At 36.1% G+C, this 14,235-nt stretch overlaps 1 protein-coding gene across 1 annotated transcript in view; it reads left to right on the plus strand.

Moving 5' to 3' along the window:
- The window catches only part of TRHDE (thyrotropin releasing hormone degrading enzyme), a 367,225-nt gene that overhangs the window by 183,519 nt on the left and 169,471 nt on the right, over positions 1–14,235 (plus strand). The window contains exons 4-5 of the mRNA XM_078076295.1: positions 4,053–4,207; positions 7,210–7,323. Of these exons, the coding sequence (XP_077932421.1) occupies positions 4,053–4,207; positions 7,210–7,323 (269 nt within the window). The remainder of the gene's footprint in view (positions 1–4,052; positions 4,208–7,209; positions 7,324–14,235) is intronic.

The following is a 14,235-nucleotide window of genomic DNA, read 5'->3' on the forward strand; positions in this document are numbered from 1 at the left end:
GGCAGAGTTGGCACAGAGAGGGTCTGTTGCCTAGTTTGGTCATATTTAGGGAAGGTCTCAAATTAAAATCTTAAATAGAAGAATGTCTTCTTGTGATGTATTTGCAATTTGTTCTCCTTCAGCCACACTGACCTTCTTTCTGTTTGTCCAATATACTCATCTCATTTCCCATCTCATTTCTTCCTTAGGACCTTTGCATTTGTTGTCCCTTTTTAGAACACACTTCGACAAGTCTTTTTTTTTTTTTTAAAGATTTTATTTATTTATTTGAGAGAGAGAGAATGAGAGACAGAGAGCATGAGAGGGAGGAGGGTCACAGGGAGAAGCAGACTCCCTGCCGAGCAGGGAGCCCGATGCAGGACTCGATCCTGGGACTCCAGGATCATGAACTGAGCCGAAGGCAGTCGCTTAACCAACTGAGCCACCCAGGCGCCCGACACTTCGACAAGTCTTTGGATAGCTGGCCTCAAACATTATTCACGCCTCAGGTGAAATGTGATTACTTTAGCAGACCTGCGTGGACCACACTGCACCAACCCCATCCGTCAATCACTGTCTTACTCTGTTGTATTTTCTTTGTAGAACTTATTGTTCACTGAATTTCTTTCATTCATTTACTATTTGCTGATTGATCTCCTCCTCCTGCACACACCCACATATGAATATAAGTGCCATTAGAACAGGGGGCAAGGAGAGCTCAAAGGACAGGACAATTCCTATATTGAGCAAAGGAGATGTTAAATAAATGCTTGTGTCAATGAATGCAGATAGTACCTCTGACTGCCTGTTGAAATCCTATTTGCTTTTGATGTCCAGCTCAAATAATAACTCTTTCAAGAACTTCTCCAGCCAGACGTTTTCTTTCTCTTTCCCAGCACTTTTTATTCTTTATTTCTTGTATTATGTTCTCATGTCCCCATTCTTAGATTAAAATGTAGTGGATATAGGGATCATATCAATTTATTTTATTATACATCTCAGACTTACGGACACAGGAAGTGATGAGAAGATGTTTGTTGAAATGATGAATACATGACAGTCAACCATATTATAAGACTGCTGACCATTTTATTCTTTTTCTTATTATGAAATATGTAAAGCATACAGAAAAGAAACAATAATATTATACATAATATCCATGTATCCATCACCTGCTTTAAAAAAATTAATATTAAAGACAGATTTGAAATCCCTTTTGTGACCATCTGTAGTACTGTGATTTATAAGAAATATCTATCTGGTCATCTGAATGACCAAATATGTATTTTTCATATATATTTGATAAATATTTCTCAAATACTGGTGTTCTACATGGGTTTTTGCCTTAGAGCTTCCAAAACCCTTGGAATTTCCTAAGGGTTTGAGAGTCTGTGTTATGTTAATGTTAGTTAATGTTAGTGTCTTTGTTATGTTAATGAAGTGACTTTTGGGACACACCTAAGGGTAGGGGCAGATCTGATCGCTGTGGAGCCAGCCAATCATATAATTAGCGAGTTGGAACGTTCAGTCCTACCCTCTGGCCGCCTCCTCCTGGGAGGGGAAAAGGGCTAGAGATTGAGGTCCATTGTCAATGGCCAAGATTAAATCAATTATGTCTATGTAACAAAGTCTGTGTAAAAACCCCAAGGGATGGAGTTCAGAGAGCCTCCCTGGTAGTGAACAGAGAGATTTGGGGAGAATGGTGCACTCTAAGAGGGCGTGGAAGCTTCAAACCCTTTGTCAGTATCTTGCCCAAGGCATCGCTTCCATCAGGTTGTTCCTGAGTTACATCCTTTTGTAATAAACTGGTAATCTAGTAAGTAAAAATGTTTCTCTGAGTTCTGTGTACCTCTCTAGCAAATTAATCAAACCTAAGGAGGAGATCATGGGAACCTCTGACTTATAGCCAGTCAGTCAGAAGTACAGATAGCAACCCGGGCTTGTTACTGGCATCTTAAGTGGGGGTACAGGACGGTCTTGTAGGACTGAACCCTTAACTTGTGGAATCTGATGCTATCTCCAGGTAGATAGTGGCAGAACTGAGTTGAATTCTCATATTCTCCAGTGTCCAAGAATTGCTTGGTGGTGTGGAAATCCTCCCCAACCCCATGCTGAAATGGGGTCCACGAACCTGAAAGACTGTCCCTCATCCCCTTTCTGCCCGTTCTGAACTGAAGCAATCATGATTCTGAATTTGGTGTTCATCATTCCTATACATGTGTGATTGCATGTGCATTTTACTGCTACTATCTGTCTGGGTATGTGTGTGCATGTGTGAGTGTCCATTTATAACATATGGTATTATTCTGCTTATTTTAAGTAGTATATGGTAGGGGTCATTTTACATCTTGTTCCGTCAACATTATGTTTTTCAGATTATCCATATTGATTTATATAGTATAAGAATCTAGGGGTAAGATTGTGTATTTCAATTGCTGTGTAGTATTCCTTTATTTTAACTATTTTATAGTTTCTTTGCCCACTATCTTGGTGAAAGGCATTTGGTTTTCCCTTTTCACTCTTTTTTTTTTTTTTTTTTTTAAGATTTTATTTATTTGAGAGAGGAGCATGAGCGGGAGAGCAGGGGGCAGAGGGAGAGGGAGAAGCAGGCTTCCCGCTGAGCAGGGAGCCCGATGCAGGGCTCGATCCCAGGACTCCGGGATCATGACCTGAGCTGAAGGCAGCCGCTTAGCCTTAACCAAAAGAGCGACGCAGGTGCCCCTCCCCTTTCACTCTTAAAAACAATACTATAGCAAACATTCTCATACCATTTTTTTCTTGGCATCCTAGGTGGGTACTCTGGGGTTATTGGGAAATGGAACTTTTGCGTCAGAGACTGAAAACATTACGTCATTGTGCTTAAGAGCAAGGCACTGGAATCAGGCTGCCTGGGTTCGAATCCTAACTCTGCCACTTCCTAGCTTTCCCAAGAAGCAACGAGCGGCAGCTGTGTACAGCCCTTGTGAACACGCATGCGCTGTCTCAACCCCTGGCATCATGCAGTCAGCTTGGCTTAGGTCCCTTTGGCTCCGGCGGATCCTGCTGGAGCCAGTCCCCAGCGGCCACTGCTTGCCCCTGGAGCCAGAACGCAGCAGGACTGTGGCTTCACATGCAATCGCTGCTTTGCATTTCTGTACCATTTCTGATCCACGAAGAGGTTTATTTTCAAGCCTGGATATATTTTTTAGTTTTCCCTTTTAATATTTTATTTATCACTGCTATGTGTTTGGAGCCGAGGGAGTACATCAAAGCATGAACTTATTGTGTCACCTTAACCAGAAGTTGATAATACCTCTACAGCCTTTTAAAATAAGCACACATCTTAATATCATCTAATCATAGATTTTTGGAGGTGGAAGGGATTTTAGAGATAATGAAGGCCAATAACCTTATTTTATAGGTGAGGGAATTGTGGTCCTGAGAAATTAAGTGATTTACCGAGGTCATATATCTAGTTAATGGTGGAGGGCAGGACCAGAACCAAAGCCTGCGGGCTCCCTCAGTAGCCCTTATGCCAGTTTCCACTATTATAGTTTTGTCTCTAAGTTATATTTGCATGCAACATTTTATTTTTAACAGAACTCAAAAAATACAGGAGAATCTGTGCAGTTAGAAAAATGACATGTCATACTTTTAAACTGATATAGAAAATGTTTTCCCTCGAAAACATTTGAGGTAAAAGGAAGAGTACAGTATTCACTGCATTGAGCTGAATATGTTTTCATTAGAAGGCACAATGCCTTTGACTCTGTAGATTTCTGCTGCATTTGGTTTCCTTGACTTCCTGAAACTTATTAGGGTGGGCCCATCAATAATGGTGCCGATACTTCCAGCCTCCTCCAGCACCTGGTCTGAAAATGAACGGAGATGAATGGATATGGCCAGCGTGTACAGTGATAGCCTATATTTCTGCTGTCATGTAGAAATGGCAGGTAGTTTAATTTAGAAAAAAAAAAATTACTGAGAAAGAGCAAATATTCCTTTTCATTAGGATTTCTGGACTTTTTTAGGGTGTGAATTTAGAATCTGGTATGTTTGTTAAAGCCTCTGGAATTGTTTTATCCTGTTTCTAGATCTTTTAGCTGTGCCTAAGCACCCGTACGCTGCTATGGAGAACTGGGGACTAAGTATTTTTGTGGAGCAAAGAATACTGCTGGATCCCAGTGTTTCATCTATTTCTTATTTACTGGATGTCACCATGGTCATTGTTCATGAGATATGTCACCAGGTATGAGAAAAAGGATTGGGTGTAAGTATAATTGCAAACTGTTGAGAATGCAGAATGATTTCAGATACTTAGATTAGGAGCTAAATTATTTTCCTCCCAATTAAGTTTTAATTATATAGAGAGTACTGTGTAGTTCTTTTTGGATGATATGTCATTTTTCTCAGATGACAGCACAAACAAAAGCAAACCCACTGATGATATTGAATAAACAACTGTCATTCAGTTTAGTTGAGGAGTGAGATGGCACTGCAGCCTCTTCAGAGACCCTATCCAGTCCCAGGTCCTTGTCAACCTTGCTTTATTTCCTTGTGATTATTGGTGTGTATATATGGTAAGTGCAATGATGGCAGTGATTTATTGCATTGCTGAAAGATGCAGCTGAGTTTTGTGTACGTGTCAAAATTTGCTTTTGCTGAAATCAATTTGTTATTCCCTTTTGCCCATCACAGAGACACTTAGGAAGTCTTTCACTAACTCAGCCATAGACTCTTTGTTCTCCAGTGATTGATATTTTTTTGTCTTGGCATGTTTAGAAATTCATATGTAAATTAGCCAACTTTGTAGTGAAGCAGAGATAAAATTAATTTCATTTTGATTCTATGCATTTTCTTACAATGAGTGGAAGGTATTACAGAGATTTTGCAATGCTTACTTGAATCTTGATTCTAGTTATAAAAAAAAAGACAAAACTGAAAATAAATATTCATGCAAATGGAAAGCAATACCTGTCCTGGTGAGTATGGATAGCTTTAAGTTAAACCACTGGAAATCTCATTGTGATACTGTATGGCTTCTATTTGTTATAAACCCAAAACCTTTTTAAAAAGCTAGAAAAACTCAAGAAGGAACTATGTGGAAAATGCTGTCAGCCAAAGAAAGTGAAGTGCTAAATGCTAATACATGAATACTGACATAATGATAAATTGGTTCAGGCCATACGGCCATTTCCCTCAATGCCAGCCTTCTGCAAGTAAACCTGCATGATGTTTGTACCTGTCATGCTTGCCAGGTCAGGCATGTGTCTCTTGCCTCAGACGTAAGGGGATCCATTGCACAGATAATCAGGATTCCTCCACTGTGCTAAAGAGGATGTTTTCCAGTGAAACATAGTAATTCTTCAAGGCATAAGCAGTTTCCTTTTTGCAGATTCCTAAAAACAGGTTACTTGTATAGTTCTGTTGAAATAAGAGCACACTGATGATGTTATCTTTGTTCCTAGAACCGGATTTCATTTGTTCCATATTATATGTTACTTTCTTGTTAGAACTTGGTAGTCCAGGCTACTAACCATGAGAAAAGGGTCCAGAAGCTGGGAGAAACAGAATTTCCACTCTCATTACCAAATTATTTTCTACATTACCCTCTCTCCCACCTAGGCATTGTCATGATTTTTAAGACAGGCTTTCAATTTAAAGGAGAAACATGCATTTTTGATTAAGAATAAAAATGATTTTAAATATCATTTATTTTATGGTCATCAACGTAGAGTTATCTCTTATTTGTATTTCAATCCTCTTGAGTAACTGATACTTTATTATTAATATTGAAACGCTCAGTCACTAAGCTCTTCACTGGAGCTCCTAAAGCTATACCTGATCTGATAGTGTCTGCCTTCTCCTTCCATTTCTTAAATATCTCATTCCCACTTAAGGTCTTCACACTAAGTGTTGCTTACATCTGCCTGGAATCTTGTTCCCAAGGTTTTCTCATGGCTGGCTCCTTCTTATCGTTAAAGTCTGAGCTCAAATGTCACCTGCTTAGAGAGAGCATTTTTGCTTTTGACAATCTAAAGTGGCTTTTTCCCCATTCCTATCACATTTTATTGGATCTGGAATTGTGTTGTTCATTTGCTTTTATGTTTTTTATTTTATATCTCACCTCATTGCCCTTGCCTCCACAATTAAGTGTCAGCTACACAAGAAGGGACATTTCCTGACTTTTCATCATCACACACAAAGTCTTTAGGATCACTCTAGGCAATAATGTTTTTGTTTTTATTTTTAATGAAAAAAAGAATGTCTTTAACTTTTTGCCAAACTAAGCAAGAATGTCAGAGTGGGACATCATGATCTAATTAAAACACCAATTAACAATGACAACATTATTGGGACACCTTGGTGGCTTGGTTGGTTAAGCATCCAACTCTTGATTTCAGCTCAGGTCATGATCTCAGAGTCTTGAGATCGAGCCCTGTGTCCAGCTCCGTGCTGGGTGTGGAGACTGCTTAAGATTTGCTCTCTCCCTGTCCCTCTGCTCCCCCCCAACTAGCTTTCTCTCACTCCATCTCTCTCTCTCAAAAAAAAAAAAAAGACATTATTTTTCATGAAGGGATTTTAGAGATTTATTTTTGGTCCAGGCCCTTATTATCACAAGATCATGGAGAGTCAGGTGTGGAGCATCATGAAAGCCTTCAGTTCCTTCAGTCAGCCAATGTCTTCTTTGAGTTGTCTGTGCTGTTGGAAGGCAATGCTTCCATACCTCCTGTGATGAGTAGCTCACCACTTGCGGCAGTACTTTCCATCTTTGGCCATCTCATTCTGTTAGAGGGTCTCCTATATTTTTAGCAGACATCTACCAATCCTGATTTCCATCCACTAGTTCTTATTTGTTCCTTGTAGGGCCACAAGACACAAGTGTCTTCCTCTTCTGTGTACCAGGTCTCCAAATATTTGAAAATAGCTGTAATCAGTTTTTTTCTCCTGAGTCCTTTCTTCTCCGGGTTAAATATTCTTTTTGTATTCCTTGGTCATTATATTTTTGTTCTTCCCTGAAAGCATTTATAAAAACAAAAACAAAAACAAAAACCAAAACCTAGTGTCACCAAGTATTTGAACAAATCAATTGTCTAGCCATAATACATTTTAAGATCACAAAATCTGTTGGGGAATGAATTCCATTTATGATAGTCATAGTTTAATACATTTAATTTTAGATAAAATAATTCTGATTTTAGATAAAAAAAATTTGATTTTATCTGATGCTCATTCATTTTTCAATTGCAGTGGTTTGGTGACCTCGTGACTCCAGTATGGTGGGAAGATGTGTGGCTGAAGGAAGGTTTTGCTCACTACTTTGAATTTGTTGGCACGGACTACCTCTACCCTGGCTGGAACATGGTAGGTGCACTTTTTTTAGTTGTTTGGACTTCTAGTGAAAGGTTGGTCTCGTGTTACAGAGCTTATGTTATCATTAGAGGTGACTGAAAATGCCATCTGGAAAATCACATGTCCAATAAAGGAAAAGTAACCGAAATTTAAATTTAACTTAAATTTGAAGTATTCCAAAAAAGTTCTGTTTTATTTATTAGAACTGAATAGAGTTTGGTTGGTTGTAAATTGATTTCAAAATGGTATAGCTTTTCTTCTAGAAATATCTTAGATTGCTGCATTTGAGAACAAAGGAAAATTCTTTAAGATTGAGAAGGTAACAGTAATTCATAAGTAATATTTTGTGTATACAGTATTTCAATATATTCAAAAATGAGACTTTAATATTTCTTCATTGTGACTAAAAATTAGCTAAAATATTTGCTTATTTATAAAATATATTATGGCTGTAGATGTACTCTAGGATCAAATGACTTAGTAAGATGTCATTAACTTCATGAGGAGTTATGCACGTGGTACCTGTACTCTAAGAATATATCTGTCTGTCTGAACCTGAAGTCGGATTTGTTGTCCCTTAAGCAGTGATGTTTCTAGAACATCCTAAAAGAAAAAGTGGAGGGAAGGTGTGGTTTTTATGTGTCTTTTAATATAAGGTTTTCATTTTATATATGTTTTTATTAATCAATAAGTGACTGTGTTATTATTAAATGAAACTCAGGGCATATGCTGTTTTGGAACTTGAATTTTAAGTGACTCTGTAAAAATTGCCAAATACTAACATTTGTCAGCTTCCAGACACTCATATCTCACCTGCGATATAGCATAGCAATAACATGTATTTATTTTGCACTGCTCTTTTTTGATGTTTAAAGTATTAATAGTAAGTGATTACCTAATTATCTGTTATAATCATGATTATGATTTGAAGAGTAAAACCAAGATGAAATATGAAGGTGTCTGTAAGTCATGAAATAACTTCTCTACCATCAATTCAGCCAACTTCTACTGCATAAAAAAATGTGATCTTACATATCTCACAGAGGAACCGTGATAACAGTAATATCAAATTGATATGTTTTCATTATGTTCATGCAGTGTTGTCCTCATTTTGTAAAAGCAACATGGGTCATTTCCTCAAACAATGAGATCCTTTTACTTAGCCCTCTGTATCTAGATGTGTCTGCATATATGACACGATTCTAAAAATCTTACTGAAACTGCTTTATCATGGCAGTGGAAATAAGTGAAAATGCCTTTAAAGAACTTTGAAGAAAAATCACCAATGCTGTACGATATTAATTATTTAAAGTATTCTTTTAACAAATGTGAAATTTTAAAACTGAAATGTTTAAGGATATTGAAAATATTCCCCAAATTCCCCAAAATATCTTTTGATTTTTAGATGACTTTCAACCAACTTTGTTTAAAATTTTCATTTAATTTTCATTATGCTGTGGATTATTACTGATTTATAATTTCATTATGTTTCAATATTAAAAAAATGACCTTATTACAAGTGACATGCTACTCATATAGGTAAGCTTTTTTTAAAGTTCATTCAGCTATCTATTGTAAAATCCCTTCTATTCATCATTATGAAAAATACATCTTGGATTAAAAAGTAATCAACAGAATTATACATGGGCTGGAAGCTGACAGCTTTTGATGGCGTTAGCATGGCAATATATCCCAAGTTTCAATGTCTTTATACTGGAATTTGTCTCTGAATGATTTTTTGTGTTCTTTCATCATTTTTATCAGTTAAGTTATAAATGTAGGCCTTCTGGAGAACATATTTATAAGATGTATTGAAAATGAACATAAAGTATAAATAATCCACCTGGGACTTTGTTCTTAGTAGAATACAGACCATGAACTGAAAGTATAAAAACCTTGAGGTGGTAAGATCCAAGATTTTATTTCTTATAAATCTGTATTTTATAATTAAGAAATGAGAATTAATGATGGTATAAGTACAGTGATATAGAAGGCTCACCTTATTAAACTAATAAATGAAAGAATAAACTCCATTATAATTAATTAGGCAATAGTGAGGATGTGCAGGTCTTATTATGATGTCTCTTTATGTTCGGATCATAAAGATTATAAATACATTCTGATCTCTGATTGCTTTTGCTTTGTAGTAGCTTTATTTAGTTGGTAGAGTACCTCAATATACTAAATTCAAAAAACCAATGAGAAGAAACTATAAACAAATTGCTCCTCTATATATCATTAATATCTTCTTTGCAAACAAAATTTTAAGAATAAGTTAGCCCCACAGATAAGAGGATAATAAGTGACTTTAAGACTGTGCCAGCACTATTTTTCATAATGGCATCAGCAAGAGTGGAAGAAATACTAGAAAGAACAAGAGTGACGGCTGGGTCAGCAGTAACTCACACTATTATGATATTGCACAAAAGCTTATCTAGGAGTGCAAGGCTTGGGCTTTGCTAGAGCTTAGCCTAAAATAGAAAAATCAGAAGTCAGTCTTGTGTCAGGAGTAAAGAAATTCAGGAAGCTGACCTCTTTTGTCTCTAATCTCAAAAACAGTGCTTTTATCATTTTTACACACCGAGTCTCAAGCACGAAAATACAATTTCAGTTTTCTAGGGTGATTGCTATGACAAGCTACCTTCAATGGAATAGCAGTAAAGAAGCCCAGAATTACATAATATTGCCAAGGAAGTTCTTGTTCTGATTTAGGCCAGTAAATTTGCTTAGTCTGCTTAGTTAGTAAAATCTTAGATTGTGTGTGTGTGTGTGTGTGTGTGTGTTCAGAGCCAGTTTCTGATACAGAAGTAATCAGTTTTTATATTAGAAACACTACATGGAATAAAAACTGTTATGATAGTTTTGTTCCCAACAAACTAATCAAGTTTACCATTTTATAGATATGGGCCTTTACAGGTAGTATGATGTAAGGTCAGGGGAATGGATTGGAAAGAAGAAATTCAGCTTCCAGGAAAGGTGTTTCACTTCTCTGATTGTTTCTTATCAGGGCCAATTGTCCTGACTTATCGAGCTCACAGAATTTTTGTGAAGATAAAATAACTTGCAAGGTCTTTGAAATGTATGAGCCACTATACAAATGTGAGTAGGCATCATGTACCTGGAAAATAAATGCTCCATTAGAAAGGTGCATTGATTTTATGTATAGATGCCCTACCATTTCCAAGCCCAGTCATCTGTTTTGACACCCTAGATTTACAACAATTATGTATAGATTACAAAATAATTTTTATAATCTTTTTAACTAGACTCAGTCTCACCAAATCAATTCTTATCTATACTGGCAATGTGGTTTATTCTATAGGAATATAAGCCTTATATAATGTTTCATTCATCAAACAGAGTGTCAAGATCATCAGAAGCAGCTTCTTCAGCTCAGGGCTAAGGATATATTTCAGGGGCATGTAGTCCTTTTGCTTGACACTATTTCATCAAAGTTGGCTGTTATTGACAACGTTATTGGATGAATCAGGTTACAATATGATATTGATGGCAGTCGTATTAAATCTCACTGTGTTCCCTGGAAGGGAAGAAAAAAAAAGGGAAGACTCACTCAACACAGTTACTATTCTTCAATAATTCTTGATCATTTTAATTTGAAAAAGTCTATAATAAAAGAGTTTTAGTACAAGAAAAGGATGCATGGTTAAATGTTGCTCTGAAGAATTCCTTATTTTATAGACCCGGTGCTGATGCAGGCAAAATCATATCTCCTCTGCGTATTGCATAGGTTTTCATTATAGTTTGTATCTATATTGTAGGCATGTCCTTTAGTTTCCTGAATATAGCATTGTAAGGACGTGCTGCTATAATGAGAATTATTAAACGTGAGTGTATGTTCTTTTGTTAAATGAATTGGGATTCTCTGGAGCTTCACACAGCAATAACTTTGTATGCTGATAAAGTCTGCAGACTGGGAATTCTCCCTAAATTTTTATGAGGACACATACCTGGGCATAAAGATAATATTAATGGAGAATCATGCAACTAAACTTCATTATGCTAAATACTTAAGATATCTTAAAGTGTATTGCCCAAAACCTTGAAAAAATGTTCTCAGTTGTCTCTATCATGGATAGGACTAAAATAGTAAAAATGAATCCTGCCATTAGACTTAGTATCATTTTAATGTGCTCCAACAAAAATTGCCTGCTTAAGTTAACAGGCATTGCAATAAAATTATCTTTACTTTTTAAATTATTTTATTTTTATTCAAAAAGAAGTTGAGAAAATCATTGATGAACTGAAATATAGTTGCTTGAGTTCAGTGTTTTTTTTTCAGTTTAAATGTAAAGATATACTGCTTCAGCATTGCAAATAATAATATACACTCCGCTATTGAGAGGGGGAATAGAAAGGTAGAGAGAAAACATCTTGGTTTTTGTTAATATTTTACTTGTTCAGCTCTTCATTTCTCAAATACATACTGGACTTAATGTCTGTAGGGAAAAATGCTTTTGCGTGCTTTTCAAAATTAGTTAATAAACGTCTTAATAATAGTTGGTATATTGATACTATTGTCTATACTTCATCAGTATCAAAATATATTTGCTCAGTAGGACTATAGGGTCACAGACAGATCATGTGGAAATTAAATATTTATTTTAGAATCTTACTTCATAAATACTGAATACCAAATAAATGTGTGTTTGTATATTCATGATTTTCCATGTAGTTGTGTTTGTCTATTATGATCAAAATCCACATTATAATAATCTTTCTACTCCTGAGAAGTCAGTAAATTAGAAGATCCAATTGTTTTCAACTAGTCAATGATATATATATTTTTTCAAATGACTAACACATATCGAATATGAAAAATTTAAAGGCTTCTTGTGACTAGTTCCACAGGGTTATGGTCTTTTTGATCCTGTTCAGTAGCTTAGCAGTGACATTTACATTGAAAGACTAGAAGGAAGGTGGAAGGAGTGTCTACCTGGGTCTCTTGGGGAACCACAGCCTTCAAAATAGACCTCTTCTCCTGCTTTCCCTTTACTCTTCCCTCCTTCCCCTTTCTGTAAGCAAGTTCCTTGCTGAAAACATAGATTTTTTTATTTTAAAGAATAGAAAAAAATTTTTTCCTTAATTCAGTGGAACTGGTGAGTTGTCGCCCTCTCTTCTGGGAGAAAGAGTTGCTTTTTCCTTAGCATTTGTGATCAGAGCAGTTTGGGGCATTGGTGGACAATAGGCTTGTAACAAAGAAACAAAAGTGCACAGAGGAAGTAAGAACTGCAGTGAGGACAGTAGCAGATGCCCCTGAAGTTTCGAAAGGGTCTCGTCTGCCATATCCGATCTCTGAGTAAACATCAGAGAAGTTCTAATGTGTATATGCCCAGTGCACTGAGGGTTAGACTAACACTCAAAGAGTGTAAAATTGGGCTCATCCAGAAAGGATGTCAGTGTTAAGAAGTAGGCCAGAGACTTGTATTCTAACCAGTGGTGGCTAAAGAGACACGAAGAATCTCTAGGAGAAATAGCAGTGAAAACGGGAACGATACCTATTATACTAACACACGCCAATACTTCTCGCCAAGGCTACTACAATAACAAATTGTGTTTACATTTTCTCTCACTTTAGGGCCAATTCTGTGCTTTTTACAAAATACGTTAATGATGGGCTAGTAGCCCTGTTAAGGGCATTTCTTCACAAAAGGGATGAAAAAGGCTGAGCAGTCATTTGTTAATTGTGAAAATACATTAACGATTTTAGAAGTTTTATGACACAAATGCATTTTTGAGGATGAAACTACAACTGAAGAACAGATAATGCATTCATACTTTTATTTACGCTTGTTCTTTCTTAAGAATCAAGATGTTGGCTTCACAATTGTTTGGGAAATGTGAGCTTTTGAAGAGCTTGTTATCAAGGTGTGTTAAGTTTCAGAAAATGTAACTGTGCTTCATTTACTGCTTCTAATAGAAGACCAGCTTTTATTAAGTAAGATATCTTTAGGAAGAGAAGAAAAAGCAAACATAATTCCTTAGTTTTCATATATATTCACTTATCCTTTTGTATGTTCAGGTATGTATCTGGGAGGTTTTCTTAGTCACATCACCTCACATTTTCTCCTATGCGAAATGTTTAAAATTTAAAACAAAGCTGCAAATGGAAGTCTCCTGTATGTTCTTAAAGAATGAATTTTCTTTAAAGCAAAGTCATTTTGTTCAGAAAGACACTAAGTGTTTCAGGTTTTTGTATATTTTAAACTTAGAGATAAAAGATAAATGAGCACTCCCTTTGGAATAAAGTATTTCTTCCGAAGACCACATTCAGGTTTGCATGGTGTCAAGGTCTTTCTACATTTCCATAGGAATTTCAAAAGCAACTGATAAATTGACAAGATTAGACACTTTCTAAGAGGAAAATTCTTCTGAACCTGGAGCCCAACAATAATGCAAGGCCATCCTTTTTCATATCTAGAAATATTGCAGGGAAAATCAACCCATTCATTCCCTTTTCAAGTAAGAGCAGTTTGTAAGCAGAATACTTCCACTTGCTAAAACTTGTCAGACAGCATTTGATAAACCAAAAAAATGATAATGCCAAAAATTTATACCAAAATAATGAAATGTTCTGTTAGACATCCTTGTTCACAAACATACATTACTTACGATAGCAGATGATACCATTATTAATCTGTACCTCTTACCACCACTAGTAAAAATGTTTATCTCCCTACAATATATGTATTGTTCAACATTTGATATCATTCAGCCTTTTCCCAGATATGTTAAAAAGAGCTTGCTTTGCAAAGCCTTTAACACAAATACAACAAAACTGAAGGCTGGGGACTAAGAGGGCAACCAAAGCTAATTTATTAATTTCCTAATTATTAATCATCCTTAAGCAGGCAGCTATATGTTTTCAAAGACATTAGAACACAACTCATTTCTAAGCAAGGAGTG

This window comes from Halichoerus grypus, chromosome 6, assembly GCF_964656455.1.
Source record: "Halichoerus grypus chromosome 6, mHalGry1.hap1.1, whole genome shotgun sequence".
NCBI lineage: Eukaryota > Metazoa > Chordata > Mammalia > Carnivora > Phocidae > Halichoerus > Halichoerus grypus.